The sequence below is a fragment of the Pollicipes pollicipes genome, unplaced genomic scaffold (genome assembly GCF_011947565.3).
Source record: "Pollicipes pollicipes isolate AB1234 unplaced genomic scaffold, Ppol_2.1 Scaffold_7231;HRSCAF=8579_pilon_pilon_pilon, whole genome shotgun sequence".
Classification (NCBI taxonomy): domain Eukaryota; kingdom Metazoa; phylum Arthropoda; class Thecostraca; order Pollicipedomorpha; family Pollicipedidae; genus Pollicipes; species Pollicipes pollicipes.
Genome location: NW_023597034.1, coordinates 36,843,468 through 36,870,674, shown reverse-complemented (window position 1 = coordinate 36,870,674; position 27,207 = coordinate 36,843,468). Strand labels below are relative to the sequence as shown.

General features: G+C 51.2%; 1 protein-coding gene across 5 annotated transcripts in view; it reads left to right on the top strand.

The window, feature by feature from the left end:
- Positions 1–27,207, top strand: part of Hk (potassium voltage-gated channel subfamily A regulatory beta subunit hyperkinetic) — a 57,854-nt gene that overhangs the window by 11,294 nt on the left and 19,353 nt on the right. For 3 of the 5 annotated variants that reach the window (XM_037233354.1, XM_037233357.1, XM_037233353.1), the window contains one exon: positions 3,593–3,657. In XM_037233354.1, coding sequence (XP_037089249.1) covers positions 3,593–3,657 — 65 coding nt within the window. Of the gene's footprint in view, positions 1–3,592; positions 3,658–6,308; positions 6,377–20,395; positions 20,564–27,207 lie in introns of those variants that run through there. The other 2 variants (XM_037233358.1, XM_037233355.1) reach the window with 2 other exon arrangements.

The following is a 27,207-nucleotide window of genomic DNA, read 5'->3' as shown; positions in this document are numbered from 1 at the left end:
CCAACTATTGTGAGATGTGGCCAGTTTCCAACGTCTTGTACAAAAATACATAAACCAACTTCACAATGATGCTTTCCCATACTGGGTCCTGATGATTAAATTTTATTATCAGCTGTGAATTGCAGTGAACTGAACATCTCCACATAATAAACGGACAAACACTCAGAATCTAAATGCTCAGCCCCATATCCTACTCAGCCATGCACACTACACATATCGTTGGACAGGCACATATGCATAATTGGGTATGACCTTTCTACATGCCCCGACCAAGGTTTGTAGTAGCTAGCTTTCACTAACAACTCAAGCAACCCCCCGAATTCCACATTCAGATTTATCTACGCTTACCAGCTCCTCACAACCGCTCCCGCAAAACACATACCGGTGTAAGAGCTCAGATGATTGACAGTGGCCAATACCGTAATGGCGCATTTAGGGCAAACCGCACCATTCCAACAAGAGTGAAGTTATGCACAAAGAACATAAGTGACTTCATTAGTTTGCAAATTATTTTTGATGTATTATAACTTTGGTTGTCGATCGAAAATTAAGTAGGCATATAGTAATTGATTGTACTAATTAGCTATGTAACTTACATGACTTCCTCTATGAACAACGCTTATCCTCAACATGAGCTTGACGATTACATGACGTCGTGAAGGTTCATATAATGAGTTTACGTCTTCAGTGAGCGGTCAGTTTTTACACTGAGGAGACAGTGTAGTAAGGACGGGGAGCATTTTGATAACTGAACTAAAATGCTCCTTCAAAAACTTTGGAGACAGTGAAATGCGTTCATGAATTGTCCACAAATTGTCTCTCCCACACAGGAGTGCTGAAAAAGGCTTAGATTACTAAAACAAATGAAAGCACACTCTTTCGGTGCTGTCATGCGCGCAGTTTCATCGCAATCGACGTTTCGTGAAAGAATGTGTTCAGCAGAACTTTGAACAATGAGAGCGATGGTGTCTCTTTCCATGGAAGGCGGGCATTCATGTGGGCCTCTCACACTCGTGAGCGAGTGTGCGCTTTTTTCCTCCGGTCCTCGGTGCGGTTCAGATCTTCAGATCTCCACCAACATTTATTTGCAAACCTGTATGGAAGCATGAAATGGAAAGACATGCAAGCATGCACATGCACATTACACACATTCAGTATGCATGGTCTTCTCACCAACTCACACGTAAAAGATGCGCAAGCCTTCCGTTCCCTGGGTCGGTTCTCGTCAAGAGCCATCTAAGGGACTCAGCCATACCACACTAGGGCCGCAGGGGAGAATGGAGGCAGCTGTCCATCCTCCGGCAGTGGAGAATGGAGGCAGCTGTCCATCCTCCGGCAGACCAAGTTTATAGGCCGCCCCAAATCTCGATCGCGGAGCAAAAACGAGCATCCGACAAACCTTCAAATTAGCTCGCCCGGGCGGTAGGCAAGCATGGCCAGAGCCTTCAAAAGGGCTTAACGCAAGCGAGGTGAAGAGCAAAACAGGCCGCTGTACTTTCTGAGCACAACAGATCGGGCATCATTCCGTATTTGCGGGGCAAGCAGGGCCCTGAGAAGGGCTGTGTTGTACGCTCGCCGCGGCAGCGAGACAGCTGCTTTTAAGGCGATGCCTATCAGGCCTCCATGCGCTCAATGTCCACCGCGGTCACAGCTACTTGTGCGCTTCCAAAAAGGAGAGTCATGTCCACGATGGTGCGCCGCAGTAAAGCTTTCTCCTGCGTCGGAAGGCAGAGCCGGCACGCCGGCTGGTGCCAGAACGCAAAACGAATTACGCACACGGTGCGGACGTGCGTCCACGTGGGGCCCGCTGCGCAGCTGCTGATCGAGCACTACACCCCGACGCTCGGTCTGGGTGCACACGACCAATCGTTGCCTGCACTGACGCCAGTCCGGCATTTCCAGTAAGAGTCCGCCACCGAAAATAAAACAACGCCTTCAAGTGTGAGCCGGACCGGAATGAACAAACTCGAAACGCCACCGGGTGGCGAACTCTGGCATGATTTTGATACCAAGACGATACCCGGCACCTTGGAATTCCCCTACCCCTGGAACACCTCTCACGACGGTGTTCACCACCAGCACACCACACCACCAGTTCACCAGCACAGCATCCCGCTGATGCCTGGCAGTGAAAGGCACTGAAGGCGCTTGAGGCCGTTGTTTACGATGCTCACGCTGGGGCAATCATATTTGCATGTGCACGTGGCACGAACAACCAAACAAAAAGGTTCCCGACCGAGCACAGGATCTGGCGGCCTGTTCGGTAAGTCCAGACTCGTAGAGCTATGATCACGCTGTTCGGCGTCGTCGGACGCGTGTAACCTCATCAGACGCGTAAGTAAAACATCCCTGGTGTCTGAACACAACCGCTGATTTCGCCTCTCGCTGCTTTAGTTGGTTTGTTGCTGAAGTTTGTAATCACGAAGATACCGATACCTCCCGCCCTGGCTCCACGATAGTCTATGCCTGTTTGAGTTTTATTTGTCTACACCACCAGAAGCCGAAGAGGAGCCCCTTCAAACGGCTCGGGCTGAGGGGCTCAGTTGCAGGTTGTACTGCAGTCCGCTGAGCACCTACTCCTGCAGTATTCCTTGCGGGCTCCCAAGCTCCCATAGTGTCGAGGCCTCCGCCACTTCAGTGGCATCGGCTCATAGTCCTCTCGTCTAGTTTTCTCCACTGTCGGGTTTGGATTCCAGTTCTTCCAGGATTTGGGCGTCACACGCTCCTCGCTTCACTGGTGTGGCGTCGCCAATGTTTCACATGGTGTAAACGGTTACCACAACAAGAGCGCGTGTTTATTTAAAGTCTTATGACCGAAGTCGAGGCAAGAGCTGCATACCGCATGTTGGGCGACCAACAGATCTGATTCACTGTCAGGACGGGGGGTGGCTGTTGGTTGCGGTTGAATTTGTGCTTTGATTATCGTCTGATGTGGCATCACCGATAAGTTATATATATATATATATATATATATATATATATATATATATGTATGTATGTATAGCAAACGTTGCACATATATTCATATATAGCTTAATAAATATATTTGTATACAGCTTTACATATATACATACGCATATATATATATATATATATATATATATATATATATATATATATATATACACATATAAAGTTTGCGTAAGCGACCTGCTAACTCACCTGAACTCGGCGCATTATGCTTAATCGTGTAATCGCTTGTCACGTACACAGAGCAGATCGGGTAAATACCCGCATGTCGCACTACCATTAGGTCACGCGAGTGCAGGATTATGACAGATAGTGATGCATCGACCAATCACAGGTAAGCCATCCGGCTTGTGGGCGTGTGGTTTGTACTACCTGGATTCCTAGCGAGAGAATCTTTTTCCGCAGTTACGCGCCGTAAGGCCGACAAGACAAATTCACGTGAAAATAAAGGTTGATATAGCGGCAACTTTTCTATTTTCTGGAATGCACACTATTTTTACACGTCGCAAAGCCAGGAGGTACTATGCCACGGCTAACGCTCGAACCTGTGTGCCCGACGTGCCAATGACTGCTTTCGTCGCTGATGTGGCACAGGTGGGTTCATATTTTTTTTTTTTTACAGGATAACCGCAGGACGTCCGGTATGACCGAAGACAGCGATAGCTCTAAAATGTCACCTCCATCAAGGTGAGATTCAACACAGTGAGATCGCTCCAGACTAACTGTTTTACGGTGATCAAATGGCTAAACATCAACGTGTGACATCATCCGGGGCTTTCTGCAGGGCTCTCAGATCATTTCCTCTCTCTTCTCTGTCTCCCCCTGTCTCCCGTTCTCTTTCCTTCCCTCTCCATTCACCACCTACGCCTCGTCTCGTCTCACGCTGGCCGTCGCTCAAGCTCTATCGGTCGGGATGCTCGGGGCGTCCCTAACCGGGCACAGGGGGCCCAGAGACCTCAGGCCGACTCTACGGCTGTACCATATCGTGAGACTGTTATGCTCCCGGAAAGGGAGCCCCCCCTACCCCCGTCCCCCGACCGACGAGTGTGTTCCCGGCTCATGGTTGGCCGACGTTTTCGAATGTCAAGTCCGTCTTGCCTTCGATCCTCTTGATCATCCTTCTTAGTACCGGCTACGTCTTTTTGTGCGAAAACCGTCAGTAAGGTTCGCCGCAATCAAAAAATGTCAGCTAACCATGGCTGTAACTTGTTCCAAATTTTGTCCGCTCCGCTTCGCAAAAGCTATCTTGAAAGCCACCTCACCGATTACCTAAGTGACAGTAAGATAACAAGGGCTCCCACAGGGTGCCTACCATGTCAACTTGGTCTCATGAGGTGGTGAAGGCAAACATGATACCTTCGCTTCAAGTATGGGTAATAAAGTAGGCGTCGGACAACCGTAAGTCACCAATCTACACAACGTGCATAACACCACGTTTCACATGCATCTGAAATATGCCTCTTATAAAATTCCGATGAAAATTGTTTCACGGCCAAATTCCCCAACTGCCACGGCATCCGTAGCAGTAGCAGTAGCAGCAGTAGCAGAACTGTCGCCGGGCGCCGAAGCGGGCGGGGGCCTGGAGGCGGCGACGGGCGGTGTTATCGGCTGGGGCTGATGGAGCGGTCGGCTGGGGCCCGTCCCCTCTGCTCCGCTGATCGCTCGTCGCACAGCGCACCTGTCACACTAATGGAGCCATCGGCGACGCCACCACCGCCGCACAGCTGCCGTGGCGGGCACCGCCGTCCCATGCAGCCCACGGCGAGCGGTGACGCGGCGAGCGAGGCGTGCCACGCCGAGGTACGTTCGCTCGCGCGTTCGGACAAGTTCAGTTCACTTCTTTGTTGCGGAAATTGTTCTCAGGGAGGCACGTTGTGAGACGTGTAACCAGCTGGATGGAAGCAGACGCGGGAGGTATCAATGCTATCATGCAGGTAATGTAATACCCGAGCTGACGATACCAGACACGTTCAGATGATTACACAATGGACCGGATGAATGCAAGACTTCGCATTGATCTGTTCACTAGGAGAGTACGCATTGGCATGTTCAGATGATTATACAATGGACCGGATGAATGCAAAACTTTGCATTGATCTGTTCACTAGGAGAGTACGCATTGAATTGAAAAATTCGTCTTTCACGAGAGTTTAGCAGGTGGGGGTTCGCTGACGCTAGCGCACTAGCCCAGCAATTACATTGCCCGAAAACTGCCGGTCGTGGGTCCTGCCGGCGGTGCCAAATTTAGCCGACAAAATTGAGAAACCCATGGTAGTTTACGGTTTGGACGGCTGTGTCGAACGTTTAAAGAAACGCACATAATTTGACGGCATATTAGTCGCAGTAACCTGCGTCGTACGCCCGAGTTGCTGTCATGGCCCAATCTGCCTCTCTCGATTTAGGTCTCAGCAGGGCCGGGCAAACCCAGTTAGAGTTTACAGGGTGTTCTTTTAAGAGGTTTCATTCCATACAGCACTATAAGGTTCAGCTACACTTTTCCAGGGCTTGGATGACAACTCCACCTTTGCTCGTCTCTCAGCAATCTACCGTCACTGGCCACAACCTCTTACATTGAAGACCGCTCCCGGAAAAAGCACACACTGGCTTAGATATGGAGCAAAATACTGCCGTGATGAAGGGAGCATTACTGCGTGCTTGCTTCCCACAGGGATAATCAGAGCACAACTTCGCAGAACTATTACCGCGTGAAGAGAAAACTTCTAGTAAACAGGTGAACAACTAATCAGGAGAGTACGCTGAAGCTTCCGACGTATTTAAACTATTCAGAACTATGCGACGTACTAAACCAGGCAATTGCGTTTAAATATTCGAGAACTCATTTCCTTTAAAAGCTATCCTAAAGTACTGCGTGTCTTGTCCCGTAAATCTGCACCGTACTGAGATCGGTGGTCGCTGTGATATTGGCTTTTGGATGGCATGGCAGCCGGGCCACACCGCCCAAGTTGAAAATTTATCTCCATCAGGACCGGCGCACGGTCCAGCCCGGGTGCCGGGGAGCGTCCGTGGCGTGCCGGTGCCGGCGGCGGGCGGCACCGGTGGCGTGCCGGCCGGCGGGGCGGGCCGGGCGGCTGGCGCGCGCCCAGGCCGCTGATACCGGTGCGGTGCACGGCCAGAGCTGCTGCGCCGGTGCCGCCCCGCGGCACAGTGAACCGGTGGCCGTCGCATGCCCGCCGCAGTGATCAATAGGCGGTGTCGGCGGGCGGGCGGCGCGCCGTGTTCGCCAGCCGTGTCGGCCCGAGCAGGCCCGCTGGCCGACCCCAGGTCACCGGCCACGCCCGCCACACCAGGTGCGGCTCGCAGGCGCGCGCTCTTTGTGTTGCACGAGGTAGCTGACGCTGCGTTTCGACATGGGCGAGATTGGGAGCGAACTTCAGAGCTTTTACCGGTAAAGGGACTAGTGTGATGTGTTTTCGCTCGTTTCTTTGGAAGTTGATATTACAGCTGTGGCGTGTTGTTTTTAGCCTCTTGGCTTGGGTCGGTTTGTGTTCTTTCGTTTTTGCATGAATTTTCGACGTCGAAAGTAACAAACTGCTGCATGGCTGGGCTCATGTATTGCCACTTTTTGGAGGCAATGCAATTCAACCAATGCACAAAGGCATAGCGTACAGGAATAACTGCGGTAGCATGATGCACTACCATTGCCAGGCATGGACTGAATGTCACCATCAACACTTTTGTTCTGAGTCGGGGAAAAATTTTCGGATGCCGCGCTGAAAACCTATTTAGCCGGGAGTGGGACTTGCAGATAGTAAGAGCAAATATGTACTTGGGGTTGAATCACTTATGTATGCTTTATGGCAGATGTTGCGAAAAGATTTTGACGGATTTTTGTTTTGGCAATTGCTGTTTTGGGCAATGATTTGAATCACATTCTTGTTTGCCATTACTAGCGCGCACGCAGCTTTGAGGAAAGATTAGCCGAATGTGCTTGACCGATTCGTGTCAAATCAGGCGTATGACCTAGAAATAACTGTTTTGCCGTACATTGGTTTAGATCACCTTTTGTTCGTCATTTGATGCAGATTGCCTCTGTCATTTCACGGAAATAGAGCCAATTTAGACGTTAACGAAGAATGAAGAAATTAAGCAAAATCACTATAGGCATTGAAGCATCTTACACACTTACTGGGTCATCCAACATGACCAGTCATAACTTGTCAAACTACGTACTGACTTTTGCTTCGTTGTCGTGGCTATGAGTGATCAGGCAGGGTCTTCCATCCCTTGGAAATGTCGCGTCCGTCCGAAGGAATTACCTACGCAAAAGCATCCTCTTGAACCGTAAGACCTCTTCAGATACTTCATGAATGCTTGTAGTTTCTTTAAGCCTGCTCTGCCGCGAATTATCTGTAATATTAACAGTTACAATGCAGTACCGTATGAAAGTACCCGTGCCGTATTCTCCAGGCCCATGAGGCTTTCCGTGACTTTTTGCTAGCGCTGTCTTCGCTATATCCGTTCTGAGGCCCGAAAACTGTTCCGTCCTTCCAATACTATGGCACCCAGCGTCCATTTTCGGAGACCCGAGAAATGTTGGCGGGCCGGTTACAGTGCGGCCGGGGATTGTGAACGAGTTTACAAATATGATGGCGATCAAGTCGTGTATTTGTCGAAGCGTCTTAGCCTGACAAAAGCCCCAAGGGTGTGATTATGGATGGAGCGTTCCACACATACTGTGAGGGATTCGCCCCCCGTCCTCCCCCAATGCACACACTAATGTCCATAAGCGTATTGATGGGATTTTTATGTTGGAAATGGGATCACATTTTCTTGATGCCAGTGGGATTTTCTTGGCAGACTCTGCCTGAAATCTCGTTACCCCATGCCACCCATCTTCTAATGAGCTCGGCCCCTGGATATGTTCGAGTTCAGAGCACAGGGCCATGTGGCAGTTATTCATGCGTTAGCAAAATCTCAAACACCCATCCACGCCAGTTTAAATCATTCGTTTCATTCCCATATCTGCGCGGGTAGACAAAAGCCACGGGAACAAACGTTCTGTATGACGTCATTGTTTCGCGCCAGTACGTCAGCCGAGTGGCAGGCGGGTTTTCATGGGCGGACAGTTGTCCGTCTGCTGCAGGGTCGCGCCTCCCCTCCCTCCCCTCCCCACATGCTTTATTCAGCAGGTCAGTCGATAGCATGAGCGAATGTGGCCACTCACTCGAATTCGTTCACTGTGGTATCGCGGGCGACAGAGTGGGTCGCCGGGTCAGGTCAGGCAGCGGGGGCCATAACCCGCCGAACCACCCATGTCGGCAACTTGTGTAATGGGGCCCGGCTGTGCGGGGGCCGTAGACAGTTCGCCCCGCGTCCAGCGGCGGCGGTCTCCTGGACTGGCCGATATTCGCGCCGGCCCAGTCGTTAGACCAGCCAAGGGTGTAGGACCCTAGTCAGTTGCGGGGGAGATTCAGTCTTCCCAAGTTGCAGCTGAACTCCCCAGCTTGACACCCAGTCTCCCAATTTGAGAGCACAGCTGGTGAGAAATTTCAAGCAAGACAAACACTACAGAAATAACGCCTGAAAATCCACGTACAACATGAAGTATCTAGATAAGGTTTCAACCAGCATCAATCAAGCATGATATTATGCAACCGTCAAATACCATACAACTCTTCAAGCACGCATGCATACTTTCCCTTTTCTACCACGCCCAACAACAAACTGATGAAGAGCATTTCACGAAAAAGTGCATGCTATTGACGTATCGTCCACCGTCCAGCACACGTCATAAACAACGCGCCTGCGCTACTCACCGTGTTTACTGAGAAACGCGTCCAATTCAGTATGTAGCTTCATCTAGTTTGACAAGATCATCAGGCCTTCGGCGAACCTTGCTCAACAGTTCATTTGATGGATCTTTGTACGCAGGCATAAGCAATACCGCGTCGGCAAGAATTGGATATGCTAGTGCAGGTTGAGCGATTTCAGTGTCAAACCCGAAACTTTCTCGGAACACTGTATCGCGAAGTTTGGGTCATTGTTGTAAAACGTCGTTCGTAGTTAAATTAAATCCCGGGTGTTCATCTGACTTTGCCTTCAAAATATGTGCTGTAAGCCCAGTCCAGAACCACAGAAGTCCTAGCGGACAGATGTTCATCTTGAAATCCAACCGCACTCCAAAATGTGAAGTGGCGTGCGTCATTGCTCTACCAATGATTGGCATGCCCAATCGGCGCGCAATGCTACAAAATTGGTGCGAATTTGTGGAAATTGGTAAGTATTTGCAGACATCGATGCAGGATCAAGTGACACATTGATTCGCTCGCAAACCAAGGAATATATGTGCATTAAGACATTTGCTTTACAACAAGTGTAAAGCTTTGCTGCAAATGGCTATGACACAAAACAAGAAAATCCGGAGAGAAACATAATTGCAGATTAGTCAGGTTTTGGATCCTTGGCCTCAGCTTCCGACGGATTTTGCGAGACTAGCCCTTAGCGGCAGTCCTTCAAGTCAACTGTCCTGCAGCACACGCTTGAAAACAATGCAACATTGCACTAGCCATGCAGCAATGGGATCCTCTGGCCGCCGCGCAGAGCGACTGTACTGCTAAGCACGGGTTGAGGTTGCGGTATGGTGCACGTCCCAACGTGTCACGCCTTAATGCCGCGCCGCACGCGCCCGCTCCTCCCAGTTTGAGAAGCATGCACGAAAAAGACCGCCAAAACTTCCACAGAACAGGGCTTGTCTGAAGCTGAATCCGTCTAGTTACAGCCCGCAATCTGGAGGTCATGCCTATACCTAAATTAGTCTAGAGATGTGCCAAACCATGAGCGTATAATATTACTTTGGTGACACTACGATGGTAAGTACTCTATTTCCAACAGTAATTGAATTCCAACACGGAAATGCTGCGTCTCGCTGATTGTTGCCAGCGGCGGCGCTCGTTCTGACAAAGCCTTGAATAAGTGACGACTTGGATATACGAGGACGTAGAAAGGAAAAGACACACGTAAATCACTGAGACGAGGAGAGAGTTGGTTCACAATGTTGCGTGTGATGCAGTGCCTGCTTTTGACAGGTGTTGGAACTATTCTATGCCATCATTTTGTCCTGCCGCAGAGCAAGTGACTCTGAAATTGTCCTCCCACCCCTTCACTTAGTTCTGGCGTCATCTTGGTACCTCAATTCCGATCTCTCAGTTGCGAAGTCAGTTTTAGATGACCTTTTGCTGCATTGATAATGTCTACCACCATTAGTGTTGCAAGGCTTGTTTTATATCCGTGTATGACCAAGTCTCACCATGCTCTCCCGTCCTCCGCCGTTTCACCGGGTAAGGTGGTCCAACGCCTCACCGGGTAAGGTGGTCCAACGCATCACCGGGTAACGTGGTCCAACGCCTCACCGGGTAAGGTGGTCCAACGTTTCACCGGGTTGGGTCGTCCGAGGTTTTGCTAGGTGGTCTGATAGTCAGGTGGTCCGATGGCTAGTTGGTTCGATGGTCCAGTGGTCCGATGGTCAGGTGGTCCGATGGTCCAGTGGTCTGATGAATCTGTGATCAGGCGGTCAGGTGAGCAGGTGGTCCCATAGTCCAGGTCTGCACTAGCGCTCTGGGCGGAAGCCGTCTGGCCCAATCGGAGCAATTTACGGCGGCGTAAGTAAACGTTTATCCCATTCACTTTCGGGACTCACCGCAGTCAAGCTTAGATTCAGATGGCCCAAATATTTATTCAGGTCGTTCTAAGGAAGATATCAAGTTGGTGTTGGTTGGTTGGTGTTCTCGTACACAAAAGAAGGCATGGGGCGGGGGCTTATCAACCACTTCTAGCGGTGTTTTCGAACATATTCCAAGACAATGCCACACTCGGAAATCTCAACGTAATTACGCCCGCAGCGACATAAACCACAGCCACGCTCGTAATAACTGAACCAGTCCGGACGAAAGATCGCCATATTTTGTGGACAGTACAAATTGATTGCGTCGTTGCTGTCCTTGGCTGCACTTGTGCCAGTCCATATATGAGAGCGGAACGCACCACTAATGCTTTTACGGATGTACTACCATGATGCATTTGGGAGCGAAGCATGTTATGATCGTTGCAACCAATCTACATCCGCTTTCTGTTCTCGTCCTATTCAGCGCATCCGGTCTGTGAAACGTTTCAGTGGTAGTTGACATCGTCCAGGCGGAGCAGAGCGCGACTGAAACCTGAATATCAGACGATGGCCATGGTGGCGACGCGTGGAGACCGGTCGCATGACGTCACACGCATCACCACGGGGGACCGCCGTCCCAGACCGGACGCGGCTCTGATGAGCACCGCCGGCCGCTCAGACCTCTGACCTCTGACGTTGGGGTCGCGCCAGTCTGATCTCTCCGCAAACCGGTCTGGCGTCTACCGACGGGACTGTCCCTCCGTCACTGGCAAACCCCAAGCGGCGTGCGCTGCGGCGAACGCACGGCGAGCTCGCGCGCCGTCGAGACGTCCGCAGTCGGGGAGAAACTTATCAAACTTGCCAGGGGCGACGGCTGCGTGGCTGCCGCCCTCCGTCTTCTAAGCACAGGTGTAATGGGACTTATTTCTCAAACCCAGAGGTAAGCAGTGAATCGCTCCTGCCTCAGAGCGTGGCACTCAAAGTATTACAGAGCCGCACCGGCAGCAGCAGCAATGACGCCGGTCCGTGGCTGAACTAAATATAGTATACCACGTTGCGGTCGCAGCTCCTCTTTGCATGACAGACCCATCAGAGTTAAGTGTTCTTGACATCTCCTTTGATGCAAATCTGAGGGAAGTGCTGGGAACGATCAAAGACAAAGCGTGGATCAAGCAAAAGCCGCTCGTGTGGCTGGAAGCGGGTCATTCTGCTGAGGTCAAATCCGACGCGTGGTAAGAGCTGTACGAATGACATTAGGGCTGAGTAATCGAATAGCGTGATGAGAATGTTTGAATGTCCAACCCAAATATTACGTCTCTTAGTAATTGACAATTTTGCGTCTATGTAAAGCGTCTATGTAAAGCCGCCTGTGGCATATTGACGCGCACGATAATCGCATGACACATTAGAAGCATATCACATCAAGTTGAAAGTTAACCGTCGGAAGGCACATGGAGCTAGCTGTCCTTGCGCCGCTTGTTTCAATTAGGCAATCTTAAAACCATGGGCCAGAAGGTTACTCTTGGACTGGACACAGCGCGTCACGTGTATTGCTCTTCTGATCCATAGAACATCGTTTTGCCGGACATTCGATTTTTACACTGTAATTGTTTTGCAGCTGGGATTAAAACCCAGAAAAATAGGCACATTCGAGGACCGAGTACGAGGTCCGAGGTCCAAGGACCGGGCAATGAAGATTTAATCTTTTCGGAAAGATATGGAGGGAAGCAATTGGCAGAGCGCTTGGCGATAACGCGCCCAGCATGATAAAAACCTTGTGTTGTCGCAGCGTGTGGATCGACAATCGCTGCGGACTCCATCCTTTCGGTCTCCACCCCTTCCATCGCCCCTCCTCTCCCCGTCGGCTGCCCCACCTCCTCCGGTCCCCGGCGGCCATCTCCCGCTCTCTCCGGTCCCCACCCCCCGTCCCTGCCCCCGCTCCCTCCGGGCCCCGCCAGTGGCCATCACCCCTCCGGCTCACGTCAGCTGCCCTGTCTCCTCCGGTCTCTGCCGACACTCTCTCGCCCCCTCCGGTCATCGCCGAGCGCCCCCGCCCCCTCTGGTTCCCGCCCCGTCGGTCTCCGAGGATCTTCCCAGCTCCCCCCAGTTCACGTCGACCGCAACCGTGTCCTCCGATCCCCGCCGCCCGCCCCCTCCCCTTCCGGTCTCCACCGACCGTCCCCAATCCCTCCGATCTCCACTGACTATGTCCGCTCCCTCCTGTCGCCGCAGACTGCCTACGCCCCCGGCCGCGCCAACCGTCCCCGCTCTCCCCCTCGGTCCCCGCGGACCTTCCACGCTTCCTCGGGCCGGGCCAGTATCAGAAACACTAGTGTTATGATACTTAACTATGATTCACTAAGAGTTGTAATACACTGGAGGTTACGGACATTAGAGATTACGATGCGTTAGGCGTTATGAAGCAGCAGTGGTCATGATACACTAGGTGTTCTGACACGTTAGGTGAGGTGATATATTAGGAGTTAAGATACATCAGGAGTCGTGAAACATTAGGTGACTTGATACACTGGGTCTCACGATACGTAAGGTATAGTGAGCCACTAATTAGGAATTATTATAGATTAGAGGCTATGAACATGAGGCTTTTTGACACGTTGGGAGTTAAGACTTCAGGTGTTGTGACACATTAGAGGAAACGATACATAGGAGGTCATGACTCATTACTACCCGCGCCCTTCCTTTCTTCGCCGACCGTCCCCGTTCCCTGCGGTCCCGCCGACCATCTCCACTCCCTCCTGTCCCCGCCGACCACCCCCGCCCCCGGTCCCCGCCCCCTCCAGTCTCCGCCAGCGGTCACCAGGGCGTGACGTTACACCTCGCCGCTGACGGGCCGGCTGACCTTTGGCGCGCCGCCGCCGAGTGCCGCTTTGGCAGCGCCAGAATCGTCAGCCACGTCGTCGGCGCCTTTGAACGTCCGCGGCCGGTGGGGGTGAGGGGGGGGAGGGAGGGGGTGTACCGGCCCGGCTCGCCCGTCCGTCCGTCCGCCGGTCCTCTGGTGCGGCGACGCCGTGGCGCTTGGCCGCGGAGTTCTGGTTGTAACGCCGCGGCGACCCTCCTTCTGCAGTCGGATGTGTCCGCCGTTAGGGTCCGCAGCCGGCTTCATTTCTCGTTGGGGTTCTGCAGTATGAGTCGTTGGCCGTTCCGGTTTGCAGTTTGCACCCGTTTCGTCTGCAGTCGTGGCATTTAGTCTGCTCCGTTTACTGCTTACGTGTGGAGCCGACCTCGTCTGGTATTCGAGTCTTCATTCAGCCTGTCACGCATGTCGTTAGGGCTTGGCCAGACCCGCCGGCCAATGGGAAAATCTAACATATTTGTCCTGGTCGGTCTCTCAGTCTGCCGCATCACCAGCTTGCCAGTCTGAAATCTATTCTACTTGGCGATTTGGGACCTGCCCCGTCTGCCAGTCTGATAATTCTGGTTTCTCTGCCGGTCTGCAGTCCGTCCAGTCTGTTAGTCTGCAGTTACTCCCGCCTGCCTGCCAGAAATATGTCCTGTCTTCGGCCTCTATCGTCTGTCAGCATGAAGTCTGTCTGATCTTCCAACCTGAGTGTTTTATATGCAGTCTTTCTCGCACGCACCGGTCTACGGTCCACGGTCTGTCCCTTCCGCCCCGGTCCACAATCCACAATCAGTCCCTCCCACGGCCTGTTCTTCCCGCCCCGGTCCACAGTCCACAGTCAGTCCCTCCCACAGTCTGTCCCTCCTGCCCCGACGTCGGCCGTCGGCGGGCCGGGCGGCCGTTGCCAACGGTTGCCGTGTCGTGCGCGCCACAACAGGCCGAGGCCGGGCGACGGGCGTCAGTCGGCGCTCCGGCCGGCCGTGCGCCATGCCCGCGGGGCACGTGTCGCCCCGCCGCCAGCTGTTCCGGGCCGGCCTCATCCTCAGGTGACCGGCGCCCGCCCCCGGCGCCCTGCAACGGCCAGGCCCGAGCCTCGCACCGCCGCGCCGCGCCGCGCGCCGCCCCCACCCGCCATGCATTGTTTATCGCGGGGCCACATTGGGGAGGTTGTTACTCTTGATGGATGCGACCGTGGTTATTCGTGCTGGGATCATTCGGAACATGGGGGCGCCCAGCACCAACAGCGGACTGCCTCTCTTTTGTCGCTGGGCGTATTATAAAATGAATGCTCTAGGTCGCCCGAGCTTGTAGCGATATATTCAAAGGAGTAGGCATTGCGAAAGGTTTTGTAGAATGAAGTGATTAGCGAGTTTGTACGAAATGTTCTACACCGAACATGTTGCACGCGTTTGACACTGCATGGTAAAGCGGGTGCATCGAAAAGCACCTGTCCCAATCAATAACTCTTCGTACACGCATCCCACCTGGCTCAACTGTCTGATGTATCTCGGGTTATTCACGTGTGACGCTTACGGGCTTATCCCGTGCTTGTTCACAAAACTGGGCTGAATGCCTGGCTTATGATGAAAGCACTCCGGGTTCTCAGCACAAGTTTGTGGCCGATTGTACGGAAGGTTTTTACAATCTGACTTGCTTTTCTAGGTATCTATTGTAAGTTTGTCATCCTTACTTGACATTGGTTCATTGTTTACACGGAGAAAACTTCCTGATAACGCAGTAGCATTATTAAGGAATTATAGATAGTGTGGTTTCCATCAGACAACATGTATTTTGGATGTCGCCTGGGCACAAGAATGAGATAAAGGTCTTTCCAGCATACGACTGTGTGCCGAGGTCCATTTATACCTTACACCTTCAAGGTCCATATATAGGCGTTGTTTGGCCCCAGAAAACGCCTTTCGTTACGCATGCCTTGTATTCCAACGTGTCACCTGTGGGGTCTGGGGAGAAGGTGTCGGTGCCGTTATCCAGCGGCACTGGGTACGACTCCCAGAGTGCTCAGAGTATGAGTCGCAGAGTGGCTCGGCTGACCCGGAAAGGTCAGCTGGTAGGTGGTCAAGGTGGGTCAGCCCAGGCTGCCGCAGCATCGTGCGACATAACACCCTCCGTGGTCCGACCAGCGAAAAGGCGAAGGCAGAAATACTGTCGAGCTAAACGGTGTAACTTGGCTGGTGGCTCCATGGCAGATGCACACAACAAGCTTTGCTTTACAAGCACTCTGAAACCAAAGACGCTCATGCAAACCATTCGAAATACATTAATGACGAGAAGTTTTGAATTGCTCTTGTACCTAGTTCCCGAGCTTTCGGATGGTAACACCGCTTCATTAAACTATACGTGTGTTATTACGAGCAGCGCCGCAAGCCGCAGGTTTTTCCATCATCTACGTGAGAAAAGCTGGCAGTCCTCACATCCGTTTTTGCCTGGCTCGTCCGACGTCGCATGAGGCATCTTCCTGGCTGTGAACAGTAAACATACATGAACGACAGAAGCCGGCCGTCCGTTGCACACATTGGTGGGCATTGTTTGATCGCCGAGCGTGTTGATACCTTTGGTGATTGATTGATGGCCAGATAAGATTTATAACGCTTCGAGGTTATGCTCAGAACCCGACATGTTTTCATAACAACTGGCAACTATTTGTGTACCCGGCCGGTCCAAACGTTCCATTTTTTCGCCACAGAATGCCGTCAGGATTCGTACGGCTCTGCTAGAAATAAAAGGTAGGAATAACGACGAGTTCTAGGACTTACAAAAAATTTCTGAAGGTAAGACAACAGTAAAAGCCTTACTCCTGGTAAAAAACAAACAAACAGGAGAATGGAGACATAGATGTGTCCATATTTCGGCAACATGCCCTTATCAAGACGAATTTGTTGAAAACTGATTGTTGAAAGTTTAAAAGGTTGAAAAAGTAGAAGGTTGAAAAAATTGAAAAGAAGTCAAAATTGTCTGCGAATGATCCTACCCAATTTTTCAACTTTTTAAACAGTGAGACACAGTTTTTACAGGTCACCAGCATTTAGGGGATTAAACAAGAAACCATTGCCAGCCAGTGCTACGATGCAGTGCATATCTAACCGATAATTATAATGTGCCAAAAATGCGTGTACATGCAAGTGAGTTGAAGTAAACGGGCATCGCGCATCGCGCACCATTTATGCATGCAAACGATTTTAATTAAATAGACGTCGCGCATCACGCATTGAGCACCACGCATGCATGTAAACGATTTTAAGCCAGCGCGCATCACATATCAAGACAATTATCACGCTCATATAATCGGACATGGTGAACCATTTACATTACGGTCTAGTCGCCACCTTTTTGTAAGAAAAGACTCACTTATTTTCCTGTCGGGATGTTCCTGTGATCTGCAGATGACTGAGCTCTAAAGAGGGTATAGGGTCCATTCCTTCCCGGATTTCAGCCTGTGCGCGTTTTGCCAAAAATGGTCACAGAAAGGGGTATTCCTAGTTTTGTTTTTGGCGTCTTGCAGGTGTTCAGTATGTCTCAAGTGAAAAGGGCACATTGACTCCCTGACATAGTCTATGTTCCTCCCATGTTTTTCATATACTTTACACTAAGTTTCGTTAGCTACCTTCTTTTTACCGATGCCACTTTTAGAACTCAATGTCATTTACAGAGCACAGGACCATCCAGACAGGAGAATATGCGAGCCTTTTCGTATAAAAAGCCGTCGACCAGACCTTAACGTACATGGCTCATCATGGCCGATTATGCGAACGTGATAACTGTCTTGCTGTGTGATGTATGTTAGCTTATGATACTTTAGATGTGTGAGTGATGCCTGACGTGCGGCGCGCGACGTCTCTTCAAATGATATCGTTTGCATGTGTAGTTGATGCGTAATGCGTGATGCATGTTTACTTAAAATCGTTTTGCATATTTGAATGAATTGCACGGCGTGATGCATGTTTACTTGATTTCGTTTGCGTGTACACACCTTTTTGCGTATTCCTATGCTGAGTTAGGTATGCACCGTATCGAAATAATGGCTGGCAATTGTTTCCTGTATAGTCCCCTGAATGATGGTGACCTGTGAAAATTGTGGCTTGCTGTTTTTAAAAACCCTGAAAAATGGAGTAGGAGCACCCGCAGGCTATTTTGAATTCACTTCTGCTATTCGTTCCGATAAAGGCACGCTGCCAAAATATCAACGCATCGAACTCTCCATTATCCCGGTGTTCCTATGAAGAAAAAAACTATCTCTGCTGTCGTATCTATAAGCATGAAGTTCCTCGCAGATAAACCCAAAACGTACGTAAAATCACCTGAAATTTAAATAGAACTGTTAACGCGCCGGGTGCTTTGCGATTTGGCTTTTGCCTCAGATCATTTGCTCACAGCTATTTTTGAGAAAACTCGGCCACGACAGACTAGCTACCAAACTTTTCAATCCCTACTCAAGGTTCTCTTTTCAGAGCAGTGCGATTGTGGGCAAGATATACTGGCCCTTGGTTTTACGTCATTCAGCCCCCCTTAGTTTGCGATCGCACCGAAACAAAAAAGGCACAACTTCCCACTGCTCGAAACAAACATTTGAACGAACAAACCACCAAGAAACGAACGTCAGATTTTCTCTTCCAGCATGGACCAAATCCAGTTTACCGAATCAGGTCCCTTTATCGCCGTAGCTCTCCAGCCATCTTCAGCCCTCTTCCTTTTGGTCACATTTAATTAAGGGCCACGGCGACCGGTCGTGCGACCTGGCAACCCTGTAATGAGCTGAGGTGTAAGGGATAATGTAGCACTGCTTCACCTCGAATCGAGCGCCACATCGCTACAGTTAGCTCCACAGTTAGCTCCGCTTAGCTCCACGATTAGCTCCACTTAGCTCCGCAGTTGGCTCCACGCCTCACGAAATGCTGGCCGGCGGCCGGAGTGGTAACCCGACGGGACCCTTCGAACGTCGGCTCTCACACAAGAGCGCCCGTTGATAGCGAGCGGGGATTGTTGCCTTTGCGCGTGGCAATGCGCTGGTTTCCAATGGATTGTGCGTGAATACTCTCGTCCCTATACGCAACTTTTGGGGTCTTACACCTTCCCGCCTGTCACTGCTTGCGTGTCCCGTGATGATAATCTACGAGTGATGCTCAAAGGCTGTTCCTCAATTATTTATCGTTACTAGTTTGCCGTGAAGGAAATACGAACGTTCAGTTCAGTGCTGTGTTCGGACCGCTGCAGCTCGTGGTTAGCACTCTTGACTCACGGCCAAAGAGACGCTCGTTTTTAGACCTTCGACGAAAGCTGATGCATCAAACGGCAAGTCGCTGTGTGACGTCACCAGGCGCTTCTTTTGAGAGAGGCCACCAGCACCCGAAAACATATGCAATCTACGACGGGGCACGTTTTGCGACTTCACGGCGCATAACCATCAAATAAAATACGATCGCTTGTACGGAACTGGTCGCATTCAGCGCAGCTTTTGATCCTGGCTGTATGTCCTTGTCGATATCCTTTATGGATTGCATACAGAGCTTGCAGGGTTAGCCTCAGGCACGACCGGTCACATTCCGAGCACACATGCAACCAGGCCTGCGACACTGTTCCCAGGCCGTCGTGCCAGTGACACTGTATCCGAGCCACTCGGCACACGACAGTGGACCAAGGTCAACAGCCCTGCGACAGTAGACTTAGGTCACCAGAGCTGCGACGCTGGACCCAGGTCGTCGGATCACCGCTGCTGCGCGTCATGGCCTTATCCGCTGTCGGTAGGGCCGAGCTGACCCAGAACCGCAGCTCTTCACTTGCATCACGTGCTGGAGCTGGCCCCAACTGCCCATATCGATACTGGCGACATCCACCAGATATCCTGGCTCACCCCAGCGCCGCAAAACCACTCCTGACGACGCTCGCACTCACCCACATAAAAAAACCGCTGAAACGTGCCCAAACTCGTCCAGCGACACGGACCGCCTCCTTCAGCCAGCATCAGTCAGTCTCCGTCCACCCCAACGTCGCGCGCTTCCAACACCGCTTGCCGTCGCCGCTGCCGGCTGCAGCGACTACATCGGCCCCAGGCGGCCCGGCGCCGTCGGCCGGCCGCGCCGCGCCGACGGCCGCAGCCCCGGAGGCCTCGTCGGCTTCCCGCCCCTGCAATGCGGCCCGGGCGTGCCGCCGCGTGAGAGGCTGCCATTGCCGACCGGCGGGCGCCGCCGCGGCACCGACCCGCCGCCAGCCGCCGCCCGCATTCCACGGGCCGTCGTTCTCGGAGTCGGCGCTTGGTCGACGCCGGAGAGGGGAAGGGGCGGGGCGGGGCGGCAGGCGGTGTCCCGCCGGACGCGCGTCGGCGGAAGCACGGCGCTGCACGCTTCCAGCGGCGGCGGCGGCTCGTCGATGCGGCGCTGCCCGGCGGCTACGCCTCCGCTGAAGAAGGGCAGACGCCGGCCCGCCACGTGACGTATGGGCCTGTCCGCGCCGGGCGGACGCCGGCATGACGCTGACCACTCCGGCCGGACGGATGGCGTGCTGGCGGTGAGACGCGCCCCGCCAACTTCTCCGACCACTGTACGTGTGACGGATACTTCGGCGTGGAAGCAGCTGCTAAGCTGTCCTGGACGGGCGGCAGGCTCCCACCGCTGCTGGACGCCTGACCGGTTCAGGTTGCGCTCACGGAACCGTGCGTGTGTGATTCCAACATGACAGTCCTGGCGTGTCGACCAGCTCACATCAAAGGACAGTGTCACCAGCTCGGGTCACCAGCCGTCTGTCTGACCAGCTCGGGTCGTGTCAGCCGACAGCTGGGGGCCAGCTGGCGGCGGTCTGGCGCGGTGCGTGCTCGCCACCCGCAGCTGCGAATCAATTACATTGGAGCAGGGACCACCTGCGCGGGCCAACGGCGGGCCCGGTTACACTGCGCCGCTGTGGGCGACGGCCTGACGGACCGGCCGCGCGGCAGCTCCGTGCCCTCAGGCCACCGCCGGGTCAGCAGCGTCGCCTGCGGCCCGCTCCTCGCAGTGATCGGGATCTGTATGGTGCAGCTAGGGTCTGTCGAGTACAGTGTCGTGTTCGGTTGTCCTCATGAAGAAACTCCGGTGGCGAAAGTCGAACCGAACGCTGACGGATGGGTAAGGACTCTGGGCTGGAGAGAGCTCTCTCTCTCTTATGTCCGCGCGGTGTCTGCCCTTCGGCAATTTCGGCGTGGACGTGACATGTTTGAAGTAGATTATTGTAAACCAGTTGTGTGGTGCAAATCGAATTGTAGTACTAACTCAGCCTCGAGTACAGTTTGCTGGTTCTCACCTACTCTGAGTGTGTCTTACACGACGCCACGGCCCATCCACAACCAATCTCAGGTCTATTACTGCTGCAAAGTATTGACGCTTATCCCGAATCGTGCTGATGTGCATCAAAATCCACTCGACTTCATGCTGGCTGGCAGGAGGGTGATATAGCAAAACAGCTGTCCCAGCTTGGGGTCTCGAAGTATCCAACACCATGGAATATCTGGGGTCATGGATCGGAAACAGTTCTGTTTGTTCAAAAATATAAGAGCATCCCCACAAGATGGGTGCTCGCAGAGAGCAGGAAAGGACTGGAATGCATGCCACAAGATCATTTGCGATTATGGAAAGCTTTATCACTTGACAGGGTGTCGCTTTGGAGGGTGGGCACAGGCACCTTAAATATGCTCTTATGAAATCCTTTTTGAGTGGCCAACTTCTAGCATTTGCAACGTTTGATTGAGCTGAAGCGACTTAACTTTGTGAACAACTTCGCTGCATTATTTTATAATAGTACAGTTAAATCAAAGGACCACGTCCTTGCCATGTGATGTATCTTCACAGACCACGGCTTTCACTTATGTGAGGCTGACGTCGCTACACGCAACGTCCGTAAAAGTTTGGGCCTACCAATTTAAACCCTATTGGGAAGTGCGCCATGGATCTTCCTAAATTAAATGCTGGACGTCTGGGCGCACTGACTAAAGTGTTCTGAATTAAGTTGCTGTCGGTCGTGATATAAGACGATGAGTGATCGCACCCACAGTGCGCAGTGCATCCAGTCGTGATGTGGTGGATACTACGCCGTTCTCCAATCCTAGACTCTTTAGATCATTCATCTCACACAATCTGAGATCATGCGCGGGCTATATCTTCCCTCCAAACCGCAGCAGTATTGGCAGCGATGGGGCAACTGATCGGCTGTGCCGCTATGCTCGGGCACAAATCTGCTTTAAAGTTAACGTCTTCTGCTCTGATACCTTTAAGAGGTCATATCCGGAGTCTAACGCTAAGGTGGAGACTTCAGCGGCGGATCCAGAGGATAGCCATGCTGAGCTTTAAAGGGCATTGGTGTATGCATTTCGAAGTAAAAAAATGCATGGGAGACCTGTTTAAGGTTAAAACGTTATTGAAATGGGTAGTCACGAGACCGGGGTTTTGTGAACTCATTCTGAGCTCTGGAGCTCCAAAACTGCTTCACGCAAAGGCCTGTACAACGCAGCCTAACCCGGGCTAACCCAAATTAAGCACATAATTAATTGCCGCTTAAAAGTGCCGTCTTCGACTTAAGCCAAGCGCGAACCAGGATCTTGCACAATGCCTGCGGCATCTGCAACAAATCAGTGTAATTTCGTCCCCACTGAGTGATGTTACATCGATGTCACTCGTCGGAAGCAGCTGTCGGTAGCGAACCCAGATACCGAACTTCTCAGCATGATATCATGTGTGAGATCACTTCGTCACATGTGGACGACAAGCGATCCTATACCGAGTACTTGCCGACGTTCACTTTCTAAGGTACACTCGCTTGCCAACGGCTGCGTAACCTAGAGGGCTTTTAAGCACGCCAAGGCCGTGCCAACTTTAAACGTTCGTGTTCCTGCATACACGGGCGTGGACAGACGCAAACGCACGCAAGCATCGCACCCGAATCCTTGAAGGACATCGCATTAGTGTCGGGTACGTTACGCAACGATAGGCTTTTACGAAGAAATCTATCTGATTGATGGGATTTATAAGACCACTTCCCAGACACCGAAATCTCTATTGCCAGTTTTAATCGTCTAGAAATTGTATGAGCTCCGGCCCAGCTTCACATTTATGTATCGAGTGCGAGCATGGGTCGCTGATATACTGCAAGCGCGGTTCGTGTGGGAGCCCTGACGAGACCCCACTTAGTTTGGTAGATATCATACCCTTATTGCAGAAATGAGCTCTATTTTCGTCTGCTCACGTCTTTGCTTGATCACGGCTCAGCTTGATTTGAGTCGGCATTTAGCATAAGGTGTTCGAATCTCGTGCGTTCTGAATCTATGCACCGGCGTCCGGATTCAACCGCCTGATGACGTTGTATGGGAGTGAAGTCGAAATTCACATAAGTGAAGCTTAGACTATTCGAAGAGAGGTAATCTTCCAGTGAGCACTGCACAACAAACGAACAAACAAACGTGGTAACCATCTCGTTATCGCACGTCATGCACACTATGCCGGACAAGCCCTCGCATTGTCAATAAAAAAACAAGCCCCCCAAGTCAAAGTACCAGACGCTGACAAAATTCTTAGTTGTTAACTAGTGGTGGCCAGTGTATCCGTGCGAGCGACGTGATTCAGGCTCCGGGCCTTCCGACGACGTGTCGCGGCCGCGGCGACCCCTGCAGGACGGCCACACCACGACGTCAGGCAGGATTTCCATCTCGGAGGGGCGAGGAGAGGGCGTATGACGTCACTAGCGCTACGATCGACAGCGCCGGCCTGCTGCGTCAGGCGGCTCCTTGAGCTCAACTTGATATGATTACAATGGGACTAAGATACAACGGCAGCCATATCTTGATCTGCGCGAGGTTCGTCTCACGCGCTACTACAGCGTCGATACTTGCACCATCACATTAAGAGACTGGATCCAACTGCTGTTATGTAGGAGAGCAGGCCGTTGCTCTTGTAGTCTGTGTTTTGACAAGGTGTCTGGGGATCGGTAGCAGGGTTTTCGACTATCACGCGTGTACATTGTCCCACTCAAATATCAGAATCAAGCTGAAAAATGTCTTTAAAAATATTGCAATATTGATGCCAAAACCACCTTCTGGACAATGTGTCTCAATGTTTATCAGTTAGTTTATTACAACAATTTTATAGATCCGTTTATGCATGCTTGGATATCATTCCATTATATTTAGAGCCTTCGAACGCTTGAGCCATACTGTCACCTATGTTGGTGAAGACAGGGATGAAATGCGACCCCATTGGCATTGACGTGCTAGAGATGGGATTACGACAAGCGTGTGTGGCTTGACGAGGTCTCACGACTGACATCTTGTTTTTTCAGCTTAAGGCTGATGGGTTTCCTAACAGGTAGCCAAATTACGCTTTTTGCGGCTTGCGGCCAAGTGGTGCTCAGCTGTAAAGGACGCGCACTTCTAAAATTCCCCAGTGTGTTTTACGATACCTTACGACTGTGATAGGAGGAACCGACCTAGGTTTAGAACGCAGGTTACGGATCAGGTCGCGACAACGCCCGAGCCGTGGGCATCTGTCTGTATGGTCTGGCGCGTGAGTTACGATAGATGATACCTTTGTGTCGAATTTCCCAAGCGCTGCGCAAATACCCGATAATTTCTATCTAACTAGGTCTTTCATATGTCTTAGGGCTCGAGGACGGTCAAGCTGTTTGTTGTCAACAACGTCCAAAGTCTTTCTCATTCTACCATTTAGAGCGAATATATCGACTTTGGGGCTATGACGGGAGTCCATGCAGTGAACCCCTGGTAAAGCGGACACTGTAAGCGACGTCCGAAAGCGCACCTGCGTCACGCAAAGCACAGCATAACTATGACGTTTCGGAACAATGCCAAAAAAGCAAACACGTGATGGTTGGGGCTATAAACAGCACAAGCACACTCCAGGTATTGACAAAGCCATTCATGTGCGCTGCTGAGCAGCCAGTCACAGAACAGAAGAGGTGCTTGAAAGGCTAGAACCAATGTATCGGTACGTACCGTGGCTTGACGTCCAATCTACTGACGACAAGGATTCACTGGAGTCTTTATCATCAATCTACAAGTGCTTTGTTCAAATTCTTATATGCATGAGACATCGAAAACCATTTTAAGCTTTACCACCAAAATAGCTTAGCCAAACTTACGTTGTCGCACTGCGCTTACCAGAACTGCGTCGGATCCCTATTTGCGTCGCCAGGGATCTCAATCATGCGTATAGGCCGTGGATGAAATTGCTTTCTCTTAAGGCCTTGGCTATTTGATTACAGGGGTTTTAATTCCTTATTAATAATTCCTACTTGTGGTGTTCCCATTCTCCTTGCCTGTTGTGCGTTTCCATCGGCTTTCAGCTAATCTGGACTTAATGAACAGCGTGTATTGTCCACCCAACATTCACTGACTGTTGCTTCACTGCTGGCCGCTAGGTGGCGGCCGATGATGCTGATGCTCCAACAGATGGCACTAGCAGTTGAGGACAACCCGCCATTTGTCATTGCATGTGTCCACTATAACTGGTTGTAGCACTGCATCCAGCCACTTGTCCTCTGGGTTCATCAGACCGTTACTGGAGCTCTCCTGCAGGCAGCAGCAGGCAGAGAGCAGGCTCAAGACTACCTGGCCTCTTTGCCGCCCCTGTGCCCGAAGGCCCGCCACAATGCATCGAATTCCGTTTTTGCTAGGTCAGCTTGGGTTCTGGTTAAGAAAGACTGACATCAATATTTATCGACTTTTCTCGTCGACCCACGACTTCACAATGCAGTGCAATCATCTGAACAAACGTGGCTTATTGCCCAGCTTTCAGCCTTAAGATATTCCACCGCCTATTTGTTCCATCGATAAATTGCAGTGCTGCAAAGGGGTGAACCAGGCTCCACCGAATTGAAGTCAAAATATAATTTACTCACATCTATGCCTTGATTCCACCCTAGATGGCGATCACCTCGGGGTTGTGCTCGCTGCCTTGCGTTTACAGGAGTTACTGCTGTTTCCGGTGACTGCCGGTATAAATGGGACACCTTTGGGCATTTAGATGCAAAACTTTGCATTTTCTGCCAATATTTACACAACCATTCGATACGTACAAAGACAAAAACATATCTATTTGGAACGGATAGAGTGCAGAGGGTGTCAGTGTCAAATTTAGGCGAGAGCTATGGGGCACCGAGTGTAGCGATAGGACATGTGTGCACTTTTGAATCAGAAGGAAGACAACAAGCTCAGAGGTGTCTCCTGGGATTACAGTAAGGGCATTCATAACAGCTTGAAACATTAAGCACTGAAACGACGTACTGCGTACCATTTTTCACTTTGTGCAAAACACATCATCTAAAAACACGGCTGTATATCAGAGGCGAGTCCAGAATGCTGTACATCAGAGGCGAGGCGAGAATGACAAGAGGGGGGGGGGGAGGGGTATTTCAGCACACAGAGGCCGTGGCCGTCAACAGCAACCTGTCAGCGGACGGCGTCCGCTTAGGAAGCCACGCTGAAACCACGTGTTCTTGCCCTCCTTCCTATTGAAACCTGGGTACGCCCATGACGCGCCTCCACCCACACTATACAAGCACCGCAATTTATTGCCATCACATTTGCCGGTATAACTGAAAATTTTTTCAAAGATTAGTTATCTTTCTAAATCCGAGGTGCGCCAATGAATATTGCATTTTATAACGCCACCGCAATATTTCAATGTGCAAATAATTAGCTGTTAACCTGTGTTAGCTACGTCAAAATTGATCGGCAAGGTACCAACTGTATCGAATAAAAACATATTACGATAACTTTAGTTGTTTGGTCCTCCCGCTGCTCCATGCCCACCATATTTCAACCTATCTTTTTAGGCATGCATATCTTGTTGGAAGCTATGGAACGCCCTTTGTTTTTTTACAGTTGGGTCCTCGGGATTTCAAAAGAGTGGGCTGAATGAGGGACTGAACATACTCTTACCGGGTCTGAGACAACCGCGCCCTGCCGGAGGAAAGTTGAGACTCCATCCTGGGATCTCCAACTTCCAGGAGTCGTGCGACAAAAACAAAAAGATACCGTTGCGAAGGTCTCGCCAAATCATGGAGAATGGACACCAAGTTTTTACGTTAAGTCAAATCAAGGTTACCGATGATCACGAGAGGAAAAAAAACGGTTGGTTTGATAAATGTACTGAAAAGCCTATGGTAGCATGTTAAGACGGATATTGAGGGCACATAATTCAGAGGTCAGATTGTGGGGAGTCCATCCCGACCATTTTTGCTCTGCACGAAGGGTCAAGTCAGATCAGGTCATCGTTCAGAATGGCCTACTTGAACAAGACTGAGAATGACCTACAAGAACGAGACTTTTTACTTTCATCCGCAATGCGCTTCTGACTTCGTATGTTTTATGAGGCTGCAACTGTGAGGACAGGGTAGTCCAACTAAAACATATCATTTTAGGCTGAGCTAGAGGTCAGCTGAGGTTGACGTAGGTCAAGTTCATAGGCCTTCAGAAGGAAAAAAGTGCTAACTGGGTCTACGTGACCAGGACAATGCATCTCTGTAGTCGGAAATCGCTTATAGTACATCCACACGTACTTAAGAGCGCGTAGCTCTTGCAAGCATTTTGCATAGTACCTCTCCACGTTTGACAATGTATTTGTCGCAAACCGAAAAAGGTACGTTGGTGCATGAACGTGTACATCATCAGCTTCACAAACACGATATAGAGGTGGGTGCACACGTCGCACTCCTTCATCTAGCCCCTCCGCTACTGCCAACAGATGTCATCGACTTTGGATGACCT